This window comes from Notechis scutatus, chromosome 3 (assembly GCF_049901735.1).
Source record: "Notechis scutatus isolate UNSWTSFEM ecotype Mainland chromosome 3, rNotScu1.2, whole genome shotgun sequence".
In the NCBI taxonomy this organism is placed as follows: domain Eukaryota; kingdom Metazoa; phylum Chordata; class Lepidosauria; order Squamata; family Elapidae; genus Notechis; species Notechis scutatus.
This window is the reverse complement of record NC_142011.1, coordinates 8,276,432-8,301,970: the sequence shown is the minus strand read 5'-3', so window position 1 is coordinate 8,301,970 and position 25,539 is coordinate 8,276,432. Positions and strand designations below refer to the sequence as shown.

At 43.2% G+C, this 25,539-nt stretch overlaps 1 protein-coding gene across 6 annotated transcripts in view; it reads right to left on the bottom strand.

Moving 5' to 3' along the window:
* Nucleotides 1-5,762: 5,762 nt before the first annotated feature.
* Nucleotides 5,763-25,539, bottom strand: part of KCNQ2 (potassium voltage-gated channel subfamily Q member 2) — a 126,591-nt gene continuing 106,814 nt past the window's right edge. For 4 of the 6 annotated variants that reach the window (XM_026688461.2, XM_087959164.1, XM_026688462.2 and 1 more), the window contains 4 exons: nucleotides 23,601-23,712; nucleotides 23,219-23,350; nucleotides 11,227-11,350; nucleotides 5,763-7,504 (listed from right to left, as the gene is read on the bottom strand). In XM_026688461.2, coding sequence (XP_026544246.1) covers nucleotides 6,779-7,504; nucleotides 11,227-11,350; nucleotides 23,219-23,350; nucleotides 23,601-23,712 — 1,094 coding nt within the window. In that variant the 3' untranslated portion in view covers nucleotides 5,763-6,778. Of the gene's footprint in view, nucleotides 7,505-11,226; nucleotides 11,351-20,162; nucleotides 20,250-23,218; nucleotides 23,351-23,600; nucleotides 23,713-25,539 lie in introns of all 6 variants that reach the window. The other 2 variants (XM_026688460.2, XM_087959165.1) reach the window with 1 other exon arrangement.

Genomic DNA, 25,539 nt, shown 5'->3' with positions numbered 1-25,539 from the left:
ACTCTGAACTAAAGACCCCTTATTGATGTAGTCTTTTGTTGGGAGAGACTTACTCCCAATGAGTGAGTTGTCTATTTTTTTTTATGTTTCTTAGCTCTAGATCAGTATTTTTCAACCTTGGCAACTGGAAAATGGGTTTGTCCTTAACACTAAACCCAGTTTCACTCCTTATCTCGATTCATGCACATGAATCAGAGGTGGTATTCAGCTGGTTCTGACCTGTTCTGGAGAACCGGTAGCAGAGATTTTGAGTCATTCAGAGAACCGGCCAATCCCACCTCTGACTGGCCCTGCCCCCATCTATTCTCCGCCTCCCGAGTCCCCGCTGATTGGCTGGCTCTTCTTTTGTTGCCCTGAACAGGAGAACAGAGCTGGAAAGCAGGTTAGAGGGGGGGAGGGAAGGGGGATTTTGCAGCATCCTTCCCCTGCCATGCCCACCAAGCCACACCCACCAAGCCATGCTCACAGAACCGGTAGTAAAAAAATTTGAATCCCACCACTGATGTGAATATGAGCTACAGTAGCAGTGTGTCAGAGATTGGTGCAGAGGTGGTATTCAGCAGGTTCTGACCAGTTCTGGAGAACCGGTAGCGGAAATTTTGAGTAGTTTGGAGAACCGGCAAATACCACCTCTGACTGGAGATTTTACAGCATCCTTCCCCTGCCACGCCCACAGAACCGTAGTAAAAAAAATTTGAATTCCACCACTGGATTGGTGGATCCATTTTTAAATTCCTAAGTCAAAGATCTTCCGCTGGTAGGACACTCTAGGCAGCCAAAAAGGAAACCTTTCTTCTTCTCATTTTGAGTTTTCATTTTTAACAGGACAATCACCATCTACATTTTTAATGAGATATGAGATGCTTATCATCCTCCTCCTCCTCTTTTAACAACCCCCATAATCCCTGGTGGACTGGAGTCTGGGCAATTGAATCGACTAAGATGGCAATACGATTATGTCCAACATGATGGAGGTTGCTTGCTAGCATTTACATATTGGGATACATTTTGGGAGTGCATATACAAGCCACTGGTAGCACAGGTGCTTTAACCAGATTTTTTAATTTTTTTTGGCCTCGGCAGGCATGCACTAACAGGAAAAAAGCTAAGCATTTGCTTCGTGAGCTGCCCTGACTACATATTTGTGTAATAATGATATTTTTAGAAAAGCTTTCTAGGACATTTCAACCAGGTTATGAATACTATTATCCCAAAACTAAAAAATACCAGCCCGGTTAACAAGTATCAAAAGATTTGGTTGGTCTCTTGAAGGACACAATGTTTAGGCACACAATTTTGTGCCTGGGAGTCAACATCTTGAGGGGGGGGGGGACCCAGGTTGTACCTGCAATTCCGCCAGTGCTATTGCATTGCAGTTTGCCTTTCAGGTCAATCGCAGATCAAAATGATTGGCAGTAGATGGTTTCTCTCTCTCTCTCTCTCTCTCTCTCAGAAGATACTGTATAATCTAGAATAAACTAAATCATGGGAGCATCCTACAGACGTCCATTTGCAGAAGACAAGAAGCAATTAACCTGGCATTTGTTCCTCAGTGTTGCAACTTCCAGAAAGATTGACTTTCAGGTTTGAATTTACAGGAGTCAAAATGTGACACATCTGGAAGGCACCAGATTGAAAAAGGCTAAGCTACTTGGTCCTTCAAATTTACAGATAATTACAGATAATCAGAGTTGGAAGGGACCTTGTAGGTCATCTAGCCCAACTCCCCGCCCAAGCGGGAGACCCTACACCATTTCTGACAAATGGGAGTCCAATCTCTTCTTGAAAGTCTCAAGTGATGGCACTCCCACAACTTCCGAGGGCAACTTCTGTTCCATTGCTTGATTGTTCTCACTATCAGAAAGTTTCTCCTTATTTTCATGTTAAAGCTCTCCTTGTTCAGTTTCCATCCATTATTCCTTGTCTGGCCTTCAGATGCTTTAGAAAATAGTTTGCCCCTTTCCTCTTTGTGGGAGCCCCTCAAATATTGGAAGACCGCTATCATGTCTCCCCTGGTCCTTCTCTTTACTAGACTAGCCAAGCCCAGTTCCTGCAAATAACGTGACTACAATTCCCCTGTGTAATTGTCAACCTTACCAGGTTGACCAGACAGGAAAACATGACCAGAGGAGCTAATTCTACTTTGTTGCAAGGCTACATCAACAGAAACTTGCCAAGTTTGAAAATAGTCCCAAAGGTTTTTTTGTTTTGTTTTTTCAAGAGGCAACTGGACTTTCTGGTGTTTTTTTTTTAAAGACGTTTCGCTTCTCATCCAAGAAGCTTTTTCAGCTCTGACTGGATGGTGGGGAGTGGAAGGATTTATATTCCTTTCAGACAGCGGGTCATTTGCATCCTTTTTAGAGAGTCATTGAGGCCTCTTGGAGGTTTATCTGTGTCCTCAGGGTCACCTGAGTAATGCAAATGGGTGTGGAGGCTTTCTTGGAACGGCTGGAAGTGTTGTAGACTGGAGATAGATGATGCCGTATCCCTCGCCCCCTGTGGAGAGGGGGCTGTTCAATTTTGACATAGGTGGCCTCTTTAACCCCTTTTTCAAACCAGTCCAAACCTGTCCAAAATGTGGATGTTGTCTTTTAAATGCAGATGGACCGCTGAATCTAATCCTCTTGAAAAAGCATCTTTGAGACGACCAAGTCCTGGATGACTGAGAATCTCCAAAGACAAGTCTGAAAGTACAAATCGCCCACTGTCTCCTTTACAGATGGAGAAACTAGGGAGGGTCCTTTCTGAGCCTTTTTCTCCAGCCATAATGAAGCTGAGGGGCTATGCCATCTCTTATCTGACTATTCCCTAATCAGCATCTCTTTGCTGTCTCCCAAGGTCTTTCCCACATACCACTGCAATAGTTTTATTCAGAATAAACACGAGAGATTGCAGAAGACAAAGAGAAGTTTTCAGGCTAGGCATTCAGCTCAAAAGTCCTCTGCCACGCCAAAAAGTGTCATGCCCATTGGACTCTGATTCCGAGGGAGAGGTTGAACAGGTGACTGGGAGTGGGAGTGTGGCTCCGGTGGCCGTGGAGGAAACTGGGGAAGGACACAGTCTGACTGGGCATTCAGAGGAAGACCCAGGCCCACCCCCTCTTCATCCTAGGGCACGCTGGGAGGAACGGATAAGGAGCAAAGTGAGTTGCGTGGTCTACAGGGGAGGAAAGGCCCTGATCCCCTTCATTGGCTGCAGCTGGGAAGACTGTTTAAAAGGGCAAACTGAGCATGGCAAAGTTTCTGGAAGCAAAGCATGAAATTACTCTGGTTTGTCAAGACTTATCTGAGTTCTGGAGTCCTCCCAAGTGTGTGTATTTCATTATCTTTTGAATTTATTGTGCATTAAATAGATGCTTTAATTCGTGCATTAAATAGATGCTCCCTTCTAAATTCCTTATACTGTCCTGCAAACAAGAAACCAATGCATGTATGATAGGGGGATGGGAGGAAGAATTGCAGGGATTAACCCATGATTGATTATGTTAGTCATTCAAGGAATTTTGACCTCTTTTTAATAATCCATTACTTATCACATTGGGCGTTGTCACCTCTATAGCAAACTGTGAGTAAGGATTCCTCCATGTGCCATCAACCAGGAGAGAGTAACTTTTTGCAAGTGTTGGAAGTTAAAACCCACCTCTCTCCTAGGACAATGAAATATTTTAGGATATACTAAAAAGGCAGAATATTTCCCCTAAAAGAGGAGTAGAAAGGCAGAAACTCAGCCCCCCACCATCTTTGTTAATGGGCCATTAAGGCCTGGGCCAGTCTATTCTACATATCAAAGGTCTACCTCCTTCAGGCAGACCCATCATAGGAATCGTAAAGCCCTTTCATTACATCATCATCTGCATGGCCCTATGGGAGTCTAACAACCAATCAGAATACAAGCTCAAATTCAAATCCCAACAGAGGGCATAAAACCAAGGGATTCTCAGCATTTCTGTCCTTTTCCCCCCCAGGAGCTCCAGGGTATGTGGTCCTGTCCACCATTAAACCATCTTTCCAAGCAGTTACCATGTTTCCAGTGTCTTTCTTCCCCACTTGGAACTGAACCCAGAAGGATATTTTCTTCCAACACAAGCCACGAGTGCTTGCTTTCATTTTATTGGCTTATTTTATCCAGAACTGATTAATTCACAGGATTTTTTTTAGGATTAACAGAGAAGGGTTACTGAAATTGCATGCCAGCTGTGATCCCAATTTCTCCTACGTTTAAGAACAATAGACTTCTTAGGCTTTTAAAATCCTCTACATTTTTATTCTGCTGTAGTAGACTGACATAATTCAGCATCTTCTGTTTCTTCCTATAAATGTGTTCTTGTTATATATATTTTTTAAAAAAAACCACTCAACTGTAAGTTATATTAAGGATTAAGTACCATAGATCCCACCCATTAAATGGCCCACTCTGAATCTTTTGTACCCAAATCCTTTGAAATTATTCAATCGGTTTCCAGAATATTTGAAAATCTGTGCAACAATAGCTGGGTTATCAAAGAAGTTATTAGAGTTATCCTTAAGATATTTCCAAAGTATCACTGGAAGTCTTACTGACTGTTGGAAGTTGCAAAATTAGTTATCTATTGAATTTCACATTGATGGGTCCTTATCAGGCATACTTTGCAATCAACAGGAATAAAAGCAACCCATGGAAATTGAGCAGTTTCCGGTTTCAAGAAAAATGGATTTAAAACTGCAGCCTAAGATCAAGTCAATCTAAGCAAGTGGAAGACAGAAATGCCCCCATGTCTATGATAAACCCTAGTTATTTAGGACATACCTCCTTGTTGTTTCTCTGTTTACTCCCTACATGAGCTTCTCCAGGCTTTGAAACTGTCCAGGAAGGAGGAAAATGGAACTACGTACAAGCATTAGCAGCCATTGATAAATAGACCAAACAGTGAGAAGTAATCCACCAGGCAAAAACAAAGCAAGGAGCCATAAATTTAGCAAAGACTAAACCAAGCCAAAAGAGAATCCCAGAGAACATCCATCCCACTCTGGAAGGCGCTGAAACGATGGGGGGGGGATGTTTTTGGAGAAAGTAGAGCAGTGTTCTTCAATTTTGGCCGCCTGAAGATGTGTGGACTTCAACTCCCAGAATTCCCTATGGCTGAGGAATTCTGGGAATTGAAGTTCACACATCTTCAAGAAGCCAAGGTTGAGAAATATAAAGCCAAGGAAGCACAATGCATGCAGAGGCCATCCTTCGCTCACCTAATGGGTGAGCTCCTGAACAACTCTTCTTCTTCCTTCCACCATAAGCATTCTTCTCATCTTACAGCAGAGGTCTCCAAACTCGGCAACTTTTAAGGCTTGTGGACTTCAACTCCCAGAATTCCTCAGCCAGCTATGCCAGCTATGAATTCTGGGAGTCGAAGTCCACAAGTCTTAAAAGTTGCCAAGTTTGGAGACCTCTGTCTTACAGAATTTTATTTATGTGCCCCGTTTCAGCAAATTTTCAAGATGTTCCAAGAACAGAAGCTTATTCTCAGGTTCCTCCCGTAGGATTCTACAAAAGGGCTTCTCCTTCGTCATTTTGAGCTTGCCAACGTAAGAGTCACGGGGACTGTAGCAAGCCAGGATGAGGGCAAACGGCTGGCATGGACATCATGACCTCATCGCCCAAATGGGGCATGAATGTCACAGCCTAAGCCCACAACTCGTGCCATTTCTATCATGACAAAGGTCAACTTGTCCCCTTCAGAGACCGATAATTATGAGGTATAAACCAGGAAGCAGTCATTCCAGACCAGGTCAATATTAACCTTAGATTTTATATGTAAATGTAGAGTTTTAGTGTTCCCACATTCTCGGCTTTCCGTCTTAATAGAGGTTCGGCATCCTAAGTAAGATAAACCTATCCAGACACCTGAATGTGTTTTGATGCCACTATCCTCCAAATATTTTATTTAACAACCAAAATCGAACTCAAAAGAAAGAAGCCTTACTTTCCAAAAAATAGACTGGACAGCCATTTAATGGTATAAAGCCGCCTGCCCTCAGCAGGGGGTTGGACTAGAAGTCCTTTGAGGTCCCTTCCAGCCCTGTGATTCTATGTTCTCTTGAGATTTGTTGGCCTTTTTTAAAAAATTCAAACACTTTCTTTCACATTATGGTCCTAATCCTGATCTAAAGCTTCAACGCCTTTTGGTTGCTAAGAATTTATGGGCCTGCCATTTGGACTTCTGGCATGAACCATTTTAAATCTCCATTGCTTAACTGCTGTGTGTAATTATTATTAAACCATCATTCCTCAACACTTTCGATAGATGTATCATTTCTCCTCCCAAGGCATTGTTTTTTTTTAAACACCAGTGAGGTTTTGTGTGTGATTCAAGACTGTAAAGCCTTCTTATTCAAAACTGATATTTACCCATGACACAACCAAGCTCTGACACAAAGCCTGTGTAGCAGAGAAGGCTACTACGAGTTGTAGCTATCTACCCAAGGGTAGGAAAAAGAATTTCACTTATCCAATTTTAGAAAGTCAGGACGATGAAACAACGTGTCAGGTTTCCAAGTCAAACCCGAAATGGACACAACGGACATGTCAAGACTTCGAGGTACGCCTTCCAGGACTCTCTTGTTCCTTGTAAGGTCACAGGTACCACGTCTGTTCCCCCTCCCCCAAGGTAAACTATGTTTAAGTACCCCCTCTACTACTTCTGGGTCCCAGAACATGACCTTCCCGTCTGCTGAAGAGGTCCAAGATGCAGACCTGCGACGGCCTCGTGTCCTTGACGTTATTTTCAGGTGGGCTTTCCGTGGTCTCACTGTCTTGGGGTTGACCAGCCTAGATCACCGAAAGGTCCCTCACTCGTGGCTGACCTTGGTGGAGGGCCGCAAGGTGTGCAGAGGTCAGAATCGGTATCCGACTCGCCTTCTGCAATGTAAGGTCTGATTTTGGCCACCGCGGTATAGCAACCGTTGTTCAGGATGTCCAGATTTTCTCTGGACTGGGAAATGCTGAAGCCGCTGAAGGAACGCTCCAGTTCCTCGTGGTCGACCGATGGGATGGAAATAGAAGTGTCGCTGTCCCTCAGGGCGCTTTCGGGGTGTTTAGCAGTCACATCTTCGTTCTTGGCGTACTCGGAACTGGCTCGGTTGTTGCTGCCGTAAGCCGACAAGGAGCGCTCATGGGAAGGCGGCGGCGGGATTCTCACCAAGGGACCAGGATCGCCCACCGGGGAGGACCCGTAGCTCGGGCGGGGATAGTGCTGCCAAGAGGTGGAGGGAGGACAGGAGTTGTTTGGCATCGTTGTGGCTGGTGGCGGGGCAGAGTAATTCTTCTGCCCCATGGAACTGGTCGAGCGGATGATCTTGATAATGCAGCCATTTTTATCAATGTGTTCCCGGCTGTCCTCTGGACTATGATAGGGAGGTGCTGGGTCAGGCTCTTTGGAACCAAAATAGGCCTCCGTTTCGTTAGGCGGGATGCCCATCCGTTGCATGTAGATGTTGACCAGGAAGTCCAACTTCTTCTCCATGGAGAGAACCTGGGAAATGCCCCATAGACACGATTAGCCAAATTATTTTAGATCTAAAGATACCTTGATTCAAAGGGTCCATGGAGAATCTTGAGGATAGCGGCAAGTTCCCTTAAAGGTGAATAACTTCCAGAATATCGATAAAGGAGAATATTTGTAGCTTGGGGTTGAAATGATGGGGTCCTTGGTGCTCTCTGAGCTGGGTGGTTTCTCTGCAGGTGTTTCATAAACCAAACTAGGTAACATTTTCGGTGCTAGAAGGGAGGGGTACTTGTGGAGAGGAGGAGGAGGAAGAGGAGGAGGAGGAGGAGGAGGAGGAGGAGGAGGAGGAGGAGGAGGAGGAGGAGGAGGAGGAGGAGGAGGAGGAGGAGGACTATGGATTCCTTGGTGTTCAGTTGTTTTCTTGCAGACATTTCATTACCCAACTAGGTAATATCATCAGTGCTAGAAGGGAGTGGGGTTTGCCCCTTGTTTATATACAAATAGTTTGCCCTGACATGCTGGCTGGGGAATTCTGGGAGTTGAAATCCACACATATTCAAGTTGTTAAATTTGATAAATGTTAACTAAGAGTCTACTGTCTTCCATGAATCAACCAGCTTGAATCTTAGTTCTGCCTGAGAGTTTATGGTTTGAGTCCTTAACCTTTTCACAGAATTACAGTGCCCTGACTAGGACAAGTCACTTATCAGAGATCAAGCCTCACTCCCCTCTAATACTGATGATATTACCTAGTTGGGTGATGAAACGTCTGCAAAAGGAAAAAACCAAGCTCAGAAAGCACCAAGGACCCCTCAACTGCCAGAGTGACATAACAAACTTCCGATTTCTTCGGGAAATATCCAAATTAAGGAAATGTTATAAACTCTTCCATGTCTTTTTCAGTAACTCTTAGCATGAATTGGTTTAAGGGAAATATTAGCTCTAATTCACATCTCTTGTTTGCATCTGGTTAACCTTGGCTTCCAGTTTCCAGCAAAAACTGCCTCATCGCAAGCAATGGATTGGCTTCACAACCATCGTTTCCACGTTAAAGACTGCTGTAGAAAAAGTTGTAAGATCAGGTCCGATCATATGGTGACCTGCTTTACAACCGGCGTAACTTACAACCATAATTGCAGGGCTCAATTACAGTTGTTTTTCAAGGACTACCTGTAAACCCAGACAGACAATCCACCAAATAACCTGAAGGTGAAGGTAAAGGGAGAAAAGAGAGAGGAAATTTTTCAATATATTTCAACCATTACATTGTAGAAATGAGGGGGGTTGTTTGCTTATTAAAATATGGCCGCCCAATTCTCTCTCAGCGACATTAAGTGGCTTACGAAGATTAAAAACCCAATATAAAAACAATAAAAAAGCAAGAACCCCTCTTTTCCTGGTGGCAAATGAGCCATTTGTTGGGTTCCATCCTACTCTGGGGTCCCCAGACTCAATGGCAAAACCACTTCCAACTTTAGGGCCTTGCGAACGAGTGTCAACGTGGAGGCCAATCTTAGTTCCACAAGGATAATAAGGGAGGGAGCCACCACAGAGAAGAAAACTAGCCCCGTTTCGTCACTTCAGGTATTTTTGGAAAAACAGGAAATGATGAAATGGGGCTAGTTTTCGGCCTGCAAAGCCTGCAGAAGCCTTCCTCAAACTGGCCGAAAATCAGCTGTGAGGTGCGCGCATGTGCAGTGAGGTAAGTTTGCTGGCACAAATGGCTCCGCGTGCCACCTGTGGCACATGTGCCATAGGTTAGCCATCACGGCACTAGATGGATCTCCTTAGGAGAAGTCAGGATCGAATCTCTTTGCTTCTTTCAAACCTTAACGCTATTCAACTTGCCAATGAACTGGGGGGGGGAGGGTGAAACAGAATGCTGAGAATGTGTTCACGGGCCGTGAGAACCTGGCAACCATCAAGGTCACCACTGCAGGTGCCTGAAAGGGAGGTGGACTGTTCCCATAACAAAAAGACGTCTCATAATTGGACGCTGATATCACTCAGGGGTGGGGAGAAAGGGAAGGTATTGTTTAACAAGATAAGCATTTGCATGGGAAAAACCAGAGCTGGTTTTGATTTTTCAGTACCAAAATGGTGTATTCAATAAAGTTTTACTTTGGGGGATTCAAAGCTCCCAAGGGTGTTTATTTGGTTTGGGTGTGCTAGTTGGCAGGAGACCTATTAACATCCCCTGCCTCCCTGCTCGGGTGGGTCAGATAGATGTTCCTGGAAAAGACGGTTCTGTTCTGACCCAGCTCCCCAAAACATGGCAAACCCTCTGTTAGGAATGTAAGTCACCTAACAGTTGGGTTGGAAATATATAAAACAGGATAGACATTTTAATGTCTCTTTAAGTGAATGCTAAAATTGTAATTGGGTGTGTGGTTCCTCAAACGGCCATAAGATGGAGCCAGAAACCTGGGTTGTTTAGTCCTGAGTGTTGCAAGTTGCTAGTTGGTTGATGTTCGCTGTTTTTGGTTCCTGCATTTTCCCTATTAACTGTTGCTGATCGTCGTTATTCTTGGATTGATGTGAGTCTATTACTGAACTGTTTTTGATACTGGACTTTGTTATTGGATTATCCGTGGACCAAAAACTGACTGCTATAACCGTGTATGACTTGGATTGTTCGTTGGACTTTGCTTAGCCATTTACTGGAAGTAAAACCTACATTTTACTATACAGTGTAGCTGTGTTCTCTGTGTGTTATTCAACATTACTCCCACTACGTCTCCCTGTGCGCACTCATTCTCCTAACGGGGAATTACCTCAACACCCTCTGAAGTTAAATCAATGATTCCTTTATTAGGAGTGCGAGCAGCCCTGGCAAAAATTTTCTCTCTCAACTCAGGCTAACAAGTCTGTCTGGCAGGGAGATGAATAGTTGTCTGCTACATCTATTTATCTCCGCCCCCTGCCTTTTATCCTCAGAGCTGGGATGGGGCTTCGCTAGCAGCGGTGGCTCTTCCGTCCCAAGGATCAGCCCATAGATTTCCACTGCTCTCCTCTCCCTTCTGTGCACCCACGCATCAGGCACTGGACCCACCTGTTCCTCCTCTTCCACATCAGCCACCTCCAGACCTGGGGGCTGTTGACTCCCCATCTGAGTGCTAATGCTCACCCTGACTCCCACGCCTCCTCCTCCTCCTCCGATTTGGTTCCTGGAGGGGCTGGCGGCCCATAGGCCACAATAAACCCTTCAAATAACCTGGCCTTCAGCCATGTAGGGCTTTCAAGGTGACAATAAGCACCTTGATTTGGACCCAGAAGCAAATCAGCAGTCATTCAAGCTCCTGCAGGAGAGAGGACACCTAAGGTAGGAATCGTACTGTCACTCTTGGAAGCCATTTTTTACTTGGAAGCTTTGAGGCTGCCACATTCAGTGCCTAGGAATTTGGGAGGGGAGATTCCATAGTGGGGTAGTAGACTAGAAACAACAACATTCTTTCTCAGAGAATCAAGGACATGTTGCCCTGCACCTCGAGGGGAGTGACTGGAGGAATATCTCCAGTCGGGACACGTTTCATTGACCGTGTGATGGACTGGTGGGGTGCAGGGGATGGATCTTTGAATTTCTCTTGGGGAAGGGAAAACCCGGAAATCTCAGATTCGGGTTTTCCCAGGGTGTGCCAATATGACAACTCTAATAAAGTGAAACTTTGAGAAAATGTTTGTCTCAGAGTTTTCTGGGTTGGAGTTTGTTAGTTGGAATGCTGGCATTTAACCCGAATCTTGACATGTACCTGTTTTTCCACCTTGCCAAGTCTGCCCATCATACTCGGGTCTTCTGGCAATTCTCCTTCGGCCGAGCCTTTGGTGCGGTCTTTGTCGGTCAGTGATGGTCCACGCCCCACGATCTGGTCAACTCTGTGGAGAGCATAGGTCCCACCCAGGAAAAAACCAAAAAATCACATGAGCAAGCTACAATCCAAGAGATCAGCTCTTATCTTCTTGATAACATGTATTCCACCAGCTTCTTCTTGTCTAATCATTAGGCAAGTACAGGTAGTTCTCGACTTATGACTGCACTGAGGCCCCAAATTTCCATTGCTACACAAGTCGATTGTCAAAGTGAGTTGTGCCCCATTTTACAACCTTTTTTTGTCACTGTTGTTAAGTGAATCACCGCAGTTGTTAAGTGAATCTGGCTTCCACTATTGACTTTGTTTGTCGGAAGCCAGCTGGGAAGGTCAAAAATGGTGATCAATGGACCCCAGGACAGTTCAATTGTCATAAATATATTCCAGTTGTCGAGTGCCCCAATTGTGATTATGTGACCATAGAGACCCTGCAAAAGTCATAAGTGTTAAAATTGGGCGTAATTCACTTTCTTTCGGTGCTTTTGTAACATCAGTCACTAAATGAATGGTTATAAGTTGAGAACTCCCTCAATTCCTCCAGCTTTTCTTGTCTAATGATTTAACAGAAATAGCATCAGGCAGGTAAGTAATTACTCAGATGCAAAGTCATACGTCTCTTTATTTCTGCTTGCATTTTATAATTCAAAACATTTGTTTCCCTTTCTAGAGCTTAAATCTGGCACAATAAGCATAGTAAATTTGCCCCTTGCGATCAAAGCTACATTGTGTTTCCAAATTCCTCTTTAGTTTTGGTCTCTATTTATTTAACTTAGATTACATGGCTCATTTTAAGTGTTAGAAATAACCGAGAAAGAAGACCAGGAACATGGCTAGTTAATTTCCACTGTGTGTCACAGTTCCAAAATAAGTAGTGCACACAAACAAAAAGGATAAATTTGGAAGAATAAGTAATACTATTTCCTTGGCATAATTCTGGATCAACATTGTTGGTTTCCAAAATCCGAATCTCACCCTGTATTCTTCTAGGTTGTAGGGAAAAAATGATTTTCAAAATAAAAATATTTACAGACCTCTCACATCCTGGACATAAACTGTTTCAATTCCTACCCTCAAAATGATGCTATAGAGCACTGCACACCAGAACAACTAGACACAAGAACAGTTTTTTCCCTGAACGCCATCACTCAGCTAAACAAATAATTCCCTCAACACTGTTCAACTATTTACAAAGTCTGCACTACAATTACTGTTAACCTTCTCATCACTCCTTATCAACCATCCCCTCCCACTTGTGACTGTATGATTGTAACTTTGTCACTTGTACCCTTACAATTTATACTGTTTCCTAGTATGATTTGATTGCTTATTGTACCCTATGACTATCATTAAGTGTTGTACCTAATGATTCTCGACTCTTGATGAATGTATCTTTTCTTTTATGTACACTGAGAGCATTTGCACCAAGACAAATTCCTTGTGTGTTCAATCACACTTGGCCAATAAAGAATTCTATCGTCTATCTTCTATCTAAAAATGGTAGTATATACATTATCTGCAATATTGTCCAAAGCTATTTTATTCCTCACTATCTTTTTGTTTTTTTACATATAATCATTTGTATTATATGGGGGAAAATCTAAAGCTAACTTTTTGCATTATTATCAAAGACGGGAAAGGATTTTTTTTTTACCCAATATACTTGCATATTCAGCATATAATGCCCTTCAATTAATAGACACACATCAGTGTTTTTCAAACATGGTAACTTGAAGATATGTGGGCTTCAACTCCCAGAATTCCCCAGTCAGCCATGCTGGCTGGGGAATTCTGGGAGTTGAAGTCCACACAACTTCAAGTTAAATTTGATAAATGCTAAGAGTCTACTGTCTTCTATGAATAAACCAGCTTGAATCTTAGTTTTGCCTGAAAATATATGGTTTGAGTCCTCAGCCTTTTCACAAAACTACAATTCATAAGCTCTATTTAATAGCAATAGCAATAGCACTTAGACTTATATACTGCTTTACAGTGTTCTACAGCCCTCTCTCTATAAGCGGTTTACAGAGTCAGCCTATTACAGGGGTGGGATTCAACCAGTGTAATACCGGTTTGGTGAGTGCGCACTTTGAAGATCATTGGAGCAAACCGGTTCCCTCTCAGCTGATCTTTGGAGTTACCAGTTCGGTTGAACTGGGCCGAACTGATAGAATCCCACCCCTGGCCTATTGCCTCCAATAATTTGGGTCCTCATTTTACCCACCTCAGAAGGATGGAAGGCTGAGTCAAGCTTGAGCCTGGTGAGATTCGAACTGCCAAATTGCAGGCAGCCGGCAGTCAGCAGAAGTAGCCTGCAGTACTGCACCCTAAGCACTGCCCCACCACCTCATAACAAGGGTAAAAGGGGCAATTATAGAATCGGCCTACCCTATCTCCAAAAATGAAAGGATGCAAGAAATTAGGAATGGTAAGCCATTAACATATAAACTGATTCTGGCCAATTTTGGCCATAAACAATTAAAAATAATTGCTACTACAAGGATCTAGTTCAGCAAATGAAATTCCTGAAAACCACAAAGTGATCAATGCTAAGAAATAATTACTGGTTTTAATGAAAAGATGAAAAAATTACAAAGAGCTGTCAGTCCTCTTGAAAAATAAAATGCTTTCACAGGCTTTGTTAGTGAAGAATTCAAGAAATGGTCAAAAAAGGAAGACACAGTTTTGCTCTCCAGATCTGAGCTTGTAAATTATCTGAACATGAGACTCTTTAAAGTTGAGGTCATGTGTCATTTTCTTAAATATGATAAATAAAACAAAAATTGCTCTGAACTCTTTAGAAGTATAGGAATTTTCTACAAATATGAATTAGTAAAAATTAGCAGCCATGTCCCTTTTCTAACAGAGCTATATATATATCCTTTGCAAGATTTAGCAGAATTTTAAAACCTGGGCTTTGACTTACTGGACATGATCGATTTTTATATCTTGGAACATTTTCCTAAAGATGGTCATCTAATTTTTATATGGCTCATATGGCAATCACCTTACCTGCCCTCATATGATCTTTAAAGTCTGCATTTTTTTTTTCCTGGAGGCCTCTTTAATTCAGGAAAGGAGAGGGGGAGAATGGAAGATGGTTTATGGTTTCCTCGGGAAATTATTGTTTTATGCATGGTTGTTGGAGTTATTTTCAGGTTGTGTGGTCTAAACTTGTATCCTCCCCCTTATTATAGAACCAACCATCTGACTTAACTTCAAAATCTTAATTAGCTCTGGTCAATTTTACTTTTGCATAATGTGCCAGAATTGTACAGGTAAACTTCTAAAAAACCCAAATGACAAGAACCAGGAATAAAAACCACAAACCAGTATATTCATCGTTCAATAACAAATGTGTTGGCCTGGAGCAATTTAAACAGTACTTCTTCCACAGCTCTGGAGCAAAGTTCCATGCACAAGGCGTGAATGAGTTATGAGTTCGATATCAGGCAAGGAAAGGTGGAAAACGGATTAATGAAATGAAATATTCATGAACACCTTGAAAAATTAAAATCCGGGAAAAGATCTAGCTGTTTCAAGTCATATCAAATTGCCTTACTTTGGCAGAAGGATGCTCAGAAATTTATATGCATATCCTTTGAAAGAGCTGTGTCCACTCTTTGGTTCATTAAAGCAGCTGTGTATTATTTATTTATTTGCAATCATTTGGTCCCCAGGCTCACATGTCTGCCTCATAAACAGCTTCCAGGAAGCGAAGTGGCTGTGTGCATGACGTCATGGGCTGTGCAAATCCTTCAAAAGAGCTGTGTCTTCTCTTTGAGTCATTAAAGCAGCTGTGCATTATTTATTTGTTGGCAAAATCTGTATATTGGGCAAAGCATTTGATCTCCAGGCTTACATGGCCACTTCATAAAGAGCTTCTAGGAAGCGAGGTGGTTATACATGTCACTGTGCAAATGTATTTGAAAGAGCGATGTCCCCTCCTAGACTCATTAAAGCAGCTGGTTGTTTTTTTTATTAAGCAATATCTGTATACTACTGTAAGCATTTGGATTCAGTGCTCAATGCCTGCTCAGTGCTCAATGCCAGCTTTCAAGAAGCAAGTATACATGTCAATGGCATGGGCTGTGCAAATCCTTCGAAAGAGCTATGTCTTCTCTGACTCATTAAAGCAACTGTGTATTATTTATCTTTTTTTTTTTTTTGCATTATCTATATACTAATGCAAGCCTTTGGACTCCACGCTCACATGGCTGCTTCACATCCAGCTTCCAAGAAGAGAAGTGGCTGTACGCATTCAACCCACGAAAAAGCCTGAAGCAGCTTCGATATAACATCTGCACATGCCTCAAAAAGAGATCCAGCTGCTTTAATGTTTTTAAAAGGTGCATTTCTGTGCACATCTGTGTATTGCAAAGCTGTTTTTTTCCCCCAACCCAATTACTTAGATCTACATTTGTTCTGGCCCTGGACCATAATGAGATTTATGGTGGCCGCTATCTGTATTTATCATTATTTTATTTGGAAGCATAATCGCAAGGGGACAATTGCACGGCTTCACAGAATTAACTAGGGCGTTGCTAATAGTAGAAGAGCTGCATTGTTTTTCCTTTACTATGCATATTAAGTAGCCTCTGTTGGGTGACATTTGCAATCATGAGGCTTTTTTCCTTTGAAGATTAGACATCTCATCACAAAACATGAGGCAAACAACAGTCAGGCTGATCGATACAACTCATCTCACTTCACGGTAAAAGGAAAAAGGTACTAGAAGACTAAAGGTCTTCTAGTATCTTTTAAGATCCTCTAAATAACTCTGCTACTCTGCTTTCATTTCCAAGATGGTTGGTTGTGGACTTAACCATCTTTGTTATTCTTAGGCACAAGCGGCATTCTCCATTAAGTTCCCTGAGATATTTTTAAATAAAGGGCAGTAAAATAGCATTTCTTCTATTCCTATGAAATGTATTTATCCACTCCTGGTCAATCAAACAATGGCATTTGATTGCACCCTGATCAATTTCCACTGAAGCTGGGGAGGAAACCATGTTTTCTCCCCATTGCCATCCTTTGAAATAATGTTTTTCTTTCTTTGAAATGATATCGGAAAGAAATGGGGGCTGCGACACGGTGCATTTTATCCCTCATGCTACATTACACTCCATGCTTTCAGGAACATGCAAAGAGGAACATCTGCATCTCCGGCCTTTGCCAAAAGCAGTTAGCAAAACCCAAAAATTGCTCGAGTGGAGGCCAGCCAAGAGAGGAGAAAAAAAAGAGAGAAAAAAAGAAATATTTTCCACCCCCTTAAGGGAGAAACAGAGAAATGATCTGTTCTTTTCAAATACGGCCTTCTGAGCACAGCCTAGGCACTGGGGCCACCCCCTTTCGTCTGTCAAAGGCTGCACAAATGTTCCCCGGTTTTCCTACATGAGCCATCAAAACGCTGAAATACAAAACAGCAGCATAATAGGATAATCTCCATTTACGTTTATTTATTGAAGGTTGTTGATCTTGTCCTTCTTCTAAGGCAGGGGTGTCAAACTCGATTTCATTGAGGGTCGCATCAGGGGTTCTGTTTTGACCTCAGGGGGTCGGGGTGGGTGTGGCCAGGGAGGGTGTGGCCAGCATGACATCACTCATGTTGGGGTGTGTGTGCATGGGGTGGCTCGAGCGCCCTGCCAGTGAAAACGGAATCCTGACAGAGGTGGCATTCAGCAGGTTCTGACCAGTTCTGGAGAACCGGTAGCGGAAATTTTGAGTAGTTCGGAGAACTGGCAAATACCGCCTCTGACTGGCCCCGCCCCCACCTATTCTCTGCCTCCCATTGAGTCCCAGCTGATTGGCTGGGTCGTCTTTAGTTGCCCTGCACAGGAGAATGGAGCTGGAAAGCAGGTTAGTGGGGTGGGGAGGGAATGGGGATTTTGCAGTAACCTTCCCCCAAGAGTCAGGTGGGAATGGAGATTTTACAATATCCCTCCCCTGCCACGTCCACAAAGCCAGGCCCACAAAGCCACACCACACCCACAAAGCCATGCCCACAGAACCGGTAGTAAAAAAAAACTGAATCCCACCACTGAATCCCGAGCTCCATTTTCACTGACAGAGGCACCATGGGCCAGTCCTTCGCCATTTCCATGGCAGCCCTGCGGGCCAGATCTAAGCACCCTGCAGGCCGGATCCAGCCCCCGGGCCTTGAGTTTGACACCCCTGTTCTAAGGGCTTGTCAAAATGAAACGCTTTATTTATTTAGCATATGACAAATACATGGACTTATAGTGGATCAATTGTTAGTGTCCAGTCCACCCAGCCATTCCACAGACCGGGTGGTCTATGTTGAAAAAAATCAGACTTTTGTTAGTTAGTAATTAATAATGGGGTCCCTGGTACTCTCTGGGTTTAGGTTTTGTTTTGTTTTTGGCAAATGTATCGTGGAAAAGGAGGGGGGAGGAGGAGGAGGGGATGAAGGGAGAGGAAGAGGAGAGGAGGAAAAGGAGGAGGAGGAGGAGGAGGAGGAGGAGGAGGAGGAGGAGGAGGAGGAGGAGGAGGAGGAGGAGGAGGAGGAGGAGGAAGCGATTATGGAGTCCTTGGTCTCTCTGAGCTTGGTTGTTTTCTTGCAGACATTTCATTACCCAATTAGGTAACAACATCATGGCCAGAGAGGGATTTGCTCTCTGTTTATATACTAATTGATTATTATTAATTATAAGGTAAAAGTAAAGGTTCCCCTCGCACATATGTGTTAGTCTTTTCCGGCTCTAGCGGCGGTGCTGATCTCTGTTTCAAAGCCGGACAGCCAGCGCTGTCCAAAGACGTCTCTGTGGTCATGTGGCCAGCATGACTAAACGCCGAAGGCGCACGGAACGCTGTTACCTTCCCACCAAAGTGGTCCCTATTTTTCTACGTGCATTATTTACATGTTTTCAAACTGCTAGGTTGGCAGTTCTAGTGCTAGGTAGATTATTAATTATACTAGTAGATTATAATTACTTATTAATTATGCTGAAAGGGGGGAACTATCTTGCTGGATTTTAGTAAGAAGGACTGCAAAAAATAACACACTATTTTATCCTTAATAATACATTCGTGCTTTCCAACCCTATGAGTTTACACCGTGTCATCTCTCCTTTTATTATTGGAGCTACGGTAAAACTACCGATAGGTAGTCCTCTCTTTATGGTTGTAACTGACCCCAGAATTATGCTACTAAGTCATTGTGGTTGTAAGTCGAGGCATCAAGTGACCATGTATAATTTTACAACATTTTTTGCAGTGGTCATTAAGCAAACATCTCGGTCATAGATCGAAGTCATCCAGGCATTGTTGCCTGAAAGACAAGTCATGGCAACTGGGCGATTTTTTGGGTGGGGGGGTTGAAACATTTTGTTGAAGAAGCTACTCAGAGGATCAGTGAAACGTTTCAAAACCCAAAGAAAAAAAATGTCCAGTCGCCATGACTCAGCTTCCAAACTTTTGGCTAAGTTGAAAATCTTTCCCAATATATTTCAGCATTGTTGTACAGACTGTCCTCACTTACAACCACAATAGAGCGCAACATTTCTGTGGCTAACTGTGGCTAACTGGTGAAGTGAGTTTTGCCCTATTTTAGGACCTTTCTTGCCACAGTTGTTAAGTGAATCACTGTGGTTGTTAAGGTGGTAACACGGTTGTTAACTGAATCTGACTTTGTTTGTCAGAGGGACACAAAATGGGATCACGTGACCCCAGGACACTGCAACCATCACAAATATGAACCAGTGGCCAAGTGTCTGAGTTTTGATCAGTGGTTGTAACTGTGAAAAATGGTCATATGTCACCTTTTTCAGTGCCATTGTAACTTCAGTTGGTCACTAAATGAATGGACTATGTGTCTATTGTGATTCTCAGTTATCCAGGTTGTGGTTGTCCCAAAGGTGCTTTTTTCAAGAGGCAACTGGACTTTCTTTGTTTTTGCTTGAAGACATGTCACTTCTCATCCAAGAAGTGTCAACTCATAAAATATTTCTCTGGCCTTTTTAGAGTTGCCAACAGAAAGGGAGCGGGGGGGAGCAGTGCGGCAGCTTGCAAAACTGAAACTGCATTCCACAAATGTTTTTAAAGATAGTAACTAGGTGACTGAAGTTTCTGCCACACAAAATTCTAACTGGAGAACATGATTGATGACTCTTGGCTATGGATGTGTCCCATTGGAGAATATGAATCCAGGGGGTGGGAGAAGACAGGGTCAATGGTGACAATGAATGATGTGTCTCAGAGTTGGCTACACCCAGGCAGTGCTGGCATGTGAACTCCCAATAAATCCTTTTGAAGTTTTGGAAATTTGGCTCAAGACTCATGATTTAATTGGGGTAACTGCCGGAACCCTGACAAGAAGCTTCTTCAGTTCTGTAGAACTTCTGAAGAACTGAAGAAGCTTCTTGGATGAGAAGCGAAACCTCTTCAAGGAAAAACAAAGAAAGTCCAGTTGCCTCTTGGAAAAAGCGCCTTTTGATCAAGGTCTACCGTTCCCTCTCTCTTTCTGCAGGAACAGTTTTTATCGATGCCAAGGCTGTATTTCACAGGGATAGAAACTACAGCAGCTAAACGCATCCCATGCATAAAAAATTATTCCAACACAACAAAAATCAGTTTATTGGATAAGTGCTCCTGGCCATGTCTAAGGCTGCATGGTGTGAAGACCCATCTTCAGTGCCCTTAAAATTAAAAATAACAATTAAGCACATCCAGGAGAGCATGCCGTTCAGGGGGTAGGGAAATGAACCAGCAGGATGTGATCAAGAGCACCTCTGAACATGGCATGAAAAGATTCCGCAGGAAGCACATGAGAAGCTCAGAACAAAAATTGCCTATATCCTAACCTAGGCGAGTATTGGGGTGATCCTTTGGCTGAATACTTCTTATGCCGGGGAGTTGAAGAGGGTGGGGGACCCACAATCATATCTATCCTGGCAAAAATAAATCAGAAAAACAAACACACCAACAAAACACACAATGAAGCAACATGTCGAAGAAAGAGTTGAGTTGGGAACTTTGTAGCGGGAGAAAACTTTTGAAATCGAGAAACAAAAGGGAGATATTATCTCTGCTTAGAAAATTTAAAAAAACAAAAAACAAATATCCAAACAATCTGATCATTTAGAATGGTTGTTAAAAAGTGGTGGGTTTTTCAGCGACAATGGAATAATCCTTCTTTGGGAAGGATCCAAAGGAAACCCTTGTCAAAGGATTCACTCTTCAGCAATGAGCAGGCTAAGTATGAACAGACGAGTTGGGAAATGCATGAAAATATTCCATTGCAACAACAACAACACAACCCACAACTTTGCGCTCTGTCTTTCTGATGAAGTACTCAAAGCCGTTCACGGCGCTAAAAAAAACAAAAAAGGAAAATTCCACACTGCGGAAATCAATGGAAGGTACGTCAACCCGTTTGGGGAAAAGGAAAGCTCAGAGAAAACCAATACACACATCTACATGGGGTGGACCAAGAAAGAGACAGGTATAGCAAGACCCGCTTGCAAAAATAGTAAAAAGGGGATAAGGAGAACACAGAAATGCTATACGTTGTTGTGGAATCCAGCAGCTGAAATTAAAAATTGGTTAAAAAGTTGAACGGTCTCTCAGCCCTTAGGAAGGAGGCCAATGCAAACCACTTCTGAAAAACCTGGCCAAGAAAACAGCAGGAATAATCTCCAAGAAAATATATATGTGTGTCAGAGAGGAGATGAGGAGATGGTGTGTGTGTTTTGTGTGTGTGTGTGTGTGTGTGTGTGTGTGTGTGTGTGTGTGTGTGTGTGGTCTCATATCCTCGAACAGAGGCTTGAGAGTTTGAGAGTTCTGCGCAAGATCTTAGCTTGAGCAGGGAGTTGGACTAGAACAGCGATGGAGAACCTTTTCGTTGTGGTGTGCTGAAAGCACGCACGACCCAGCACCCACAATGCAATGCACCCTGCGCCCCCTGCACATGTGCACGTAACACCCCCACCCTGCCCCCTTACCTAATCTGCGCATGCGCGCACCTCCCAGCTGACTTTTGGCCCGTTTGAGGCCATTTTCACCCTCCTGGAGGCTCAAGGGAAGCCTCCGCAACCTTGGGAGGCTGAAAACGGGCCTGTTTCAGCATTTCCGGTATTTCTGGAAGGCCCTTTTTTCGGCCTCCCAAGGCTGCAAAGGCTTCCCTTGAACCTCTGGGAGGGCAAAAACGGCCTCAAATGGGCCGAAAATCAGCTGGGAGGCGCATGCATGTGCAGTGCAGGTAAGTTTGGCTGGGGCTTGCGGGCCTGCACAAATGGCTCTGCGTGCCACCAGTGGCACATGTGCCATAGGTTCGCCATCACGGGACTAGAACATCTCCAAGGTCCCTTTCAACATTGTTATTCTGTCACACACACACACACACACACACATTTTTGATATTGAACACACCATATAATGGGACAGTGGGGGTCTACAGGGCATGTGGGAGCATCCCAAAAGTCAAAATGGTGTCTGTGACAATGATCAAAACTCCACCCGTTTTTTAAATTTTAATTTAATTTGCTTATCGAATTCATATAAGCTGTCCATCTCATGAGCAAGTGGCTCTGGATAGTGTTTTTATGTGCACTGCTGATACAAAACTTGTAAAATAAGAAGGTGAGGTTTTTGCACACCCACTCTTCACCTCGATTTCTTTGACAAATCTCCCTACAAAGGTGAAAACCAACATCAGAAACTACTGCAGGTAGTCCTCGACTTATGACCCCAATTCAACCTCAAATTTCTGTTGCGAAGAGAGACAGTTCAGTGAGCTTTGCCCCGTTTTGTGACCTTTCATGCCACACTAATTAAGTGAATCACTGCAGTTGTTAAGTGAGTAACACGGTTATTAAGTGAATCTGGCTTTCCCCATTGACTTTGCTTGTCAGAAGGTCGCAAAAGGGGAATGAACGTGACCCTGGGACATTGCAACCGTCATAAATATGAACCAGTTGCCAAGTGTCTGACTTTTGATCATATAATCATGGGGATGCTGCAATGGTCGTAAGTGTGAAAAATGGTCATAAGTCATTTTTTTCAGTGGCGTTGTAACTTTGGATGGTCACTAAATGAATGTTTGTTAAGTCGAGGACTATCTCTACTTCCCAGTATATTGTCCAGTTAGGAGAACAATTTACCCAGGCTGAGGTTCTTGTTTTTTTTGTTTTGTTTTACAAGAATATAAACGATATATATGGTATGTAAAATTATACCTGTGAAAATATAAAGCAATGGTCACGCCATTTTTAACCTCTGTGTTAACCTAAGATAATTTACTGGGATATTATGTGAGAATTCTCTATTGTTTTGTATAATGGTTATATATTTGGCAGATCATGATGTCCAGTGTCATCTTAATGATGGAGATTACTGGAAATGGACACGGGTAAACAGGTTAAGGAAACAGATGTTATGCTACAATAATAATAGGAGTGTTGCGTAGGGAGATACATAGCTGGATAAATTGTGAGCCCGGAAAGGGGCAGCGACTGTATATTTGAAACTGTATATAAACCCCAGCCCTCCCAGGGAACATGTCTTCTGCAGCCATGAGCACAGAATTCCCTTTTGCAAAAGCTCCATAATAAAGCTCCTATTGTCCTTTGTCTGAATACCTGAATGGTTGATATTTATCACAATATGCCAAATATAATTTCCATGTGTGTTAAAGTTTAGTTTTCATTTCTTGCCTATACCACAAAAGATATAGTACTTTCAAGAACAGCCCAATGGAGACCAGGGGAGATCGTTGGTCCACATTCAAACAACCACTTTCGCTCTTTCTGAGATACTGATCGCCTCAACGTCATATTCCAGAATACCAAACCCTACCTAAGTCAAGTATGAGGAATAACGGATACCAGAAGCCACCAGAGATGAAAAAGAGAAGACTTGCCTGGACTGAAGATTTTTAATCCGGGAAAGCATGTCCAGATGTCCTGCTGAATACTGTTCAATGACGTCCATCACATCATACGGCCGCAGGCTCTCCTTGAATTTTCGCTTGGAAACCAGGAACCGCATGATGCTAAAGCAGAAAAACAGAGTGACAAGCAGGAACCTGCAGTGGTTTATTCTTTCTAACTGTCCATCTGTCCATGGATGGTGTCACAAGGGGAGCCTGGGGATCTATTGCTTTAAATCAGTGTTTCTTAATCTGGGCAACTTGACTTCAACACCCAGAATTCCCCAGCCAGCATGGGGAATTTCTCAGCTAGCATGGGGAATCACCAGAACCTGCTGAATACCACCTCTGGTAAAATGGACACACAACTTACCACACTGCCCGGATGCTGGCTTTAAGGCCTGGTGTAAGGTCTTCTGTCAAAAATTCACAATGGCAGCTCTTGTTGTCAGGGTCAGGCATGTCTTCTCCAGGGAGGCTTGCTTCTAATTACAGATGTGGAAAAAGGAGTGAGAAGACAGATATTCAACAGGAAGAGCCTCAGGCTGGGGCAGAATGAACAGAAACACAAACTAGCTAGACAAGCAGACAAGGAAGAAGGTGAGAGGGGGAAGAACATATTTATGCACTATCTGCTGAAAGATTCATCCAGAGAAGCACTTAGGTTTTTACTTGCTGTATTGAACGATCCATCCTGTGGCTTTCCAAAGGCTTCTGGATGGTTTCCAGGATTAAAAGGGAATTAAAAGGTGCAGTTTATAGCTGCAAAAATGCTACATTAAAATGAAAGGACTTAAAGAGAGTTGCATTATGCTAAGTGAAATGAAAGCGCACAAAACATTTCTCTGCAAAATCAGGAATAGAAAAAAAGGATGTCTTGCCTAGAATGGCGTTTTTGTTCCAGACAATACCTGCTTTGATGACTTATGGCCCAGTTAAACAGTGGCAAAAGGATATACCTAGGTTTTGTGTGATGGAGCAGGGGGAGAAACGTGAGTTAAAGATAAGCAGTTAGAAGATGCAAAGGAACTGGGTTTGCCTGATTTGAAATTGTATTTTGCAGCTTGCTAAAGGTAGTCCTCATTTTACAACCACAACTGAGCCCAAAGTTTCTGTTGGTGAATAAGACGTTGCATAATTTTGTCCCAATTTACGACCTTTCTTGCCAGTTGTTAAGTGAATAGCAATAAAAAATAGTACTTAGATATCGTTTCACAGTGCTTTGATAGCCCTCTCTAAGCGGTTTACAGAGTCAGCTTATTGCCCCCAACAATTTGGGTCCTCATTTTACCTACCTCGGAAGGATGAAAGCCTGAGTCAATCTTGAGCCTGGTGAGAATCGAACTGCCAAATTGCAGACAGCTGGCAGTCAGCAGAAGTAGCCTGCAGTACTGCATTCTAACCACTGCAGCTATTAAGCTAGGGGATCACAGGGCTCAGGACAATGCATAATAGCAATAGCATTTAGACTTATATACTGCTTCACAGTGCTCTATAGCAGGCGTCTCCAACCTTGGCAACTGTCAGGTTTCCAAGTGATGAAATCCATTTAAAAAGAAAAGAACAAAGTCCATCTTCCAAGACAAATTCTTTTATTTAGGAAAGCATCAAACTGGCAAAGCCCATGGTAATTCCGGATCTGACACAACCCCAAATTACCGCACAATATTAAAAGTTAGAAACAACCCCCAAAAGTCACATTCTCCAATAGAAGTAATTCAACGTTGCTTGATGTCATAAATCTCCACCTTGAGGGGCCTAAGCATGGACAGCTCGTTTTCCCACAGGAAGAAGAACCACCTAGCCAAAACAACTTTCTTTATCTCCACTCCTTAGGAATGTGGCAAGCCCGAAACCCTTCCCCCCATGACTGCCACAGAGAAAGTAAGAAAAAGAATGTATACTAAGCCTAACTAAAATGGCTACATATAGGTCAATTTCGGGCTTGACAGCAACTTTAAGCCTGGTGGATTTCAACTCCCAGAATTCCCCAGCCAGCTTTGCCAAGGCTAGAGACCCCTGTTTTACAGCATTCTCTGGGCAGTTTACAGAGTCAGCCTATTGCCCCCAACAATCTAAGTCCTCATTTTATCAACCTTGGAAGGATGGAAGGCTGAGTTAGTCAACCTTGAGCCAGTCAGAATTGAACTCCAAGCTGTGGCCACAGTTAGCCTGCAATACTGCATTCCAACCATTGTGTCACCAGGGCGCCATAAGTGCTGATTAAGATAATTAGCGGCATAAAAGATCGTAAACTGGGGGGGGGGCTTATTGGTAGTCCTCAATGTATGACCACAATGGAGCCCACAATT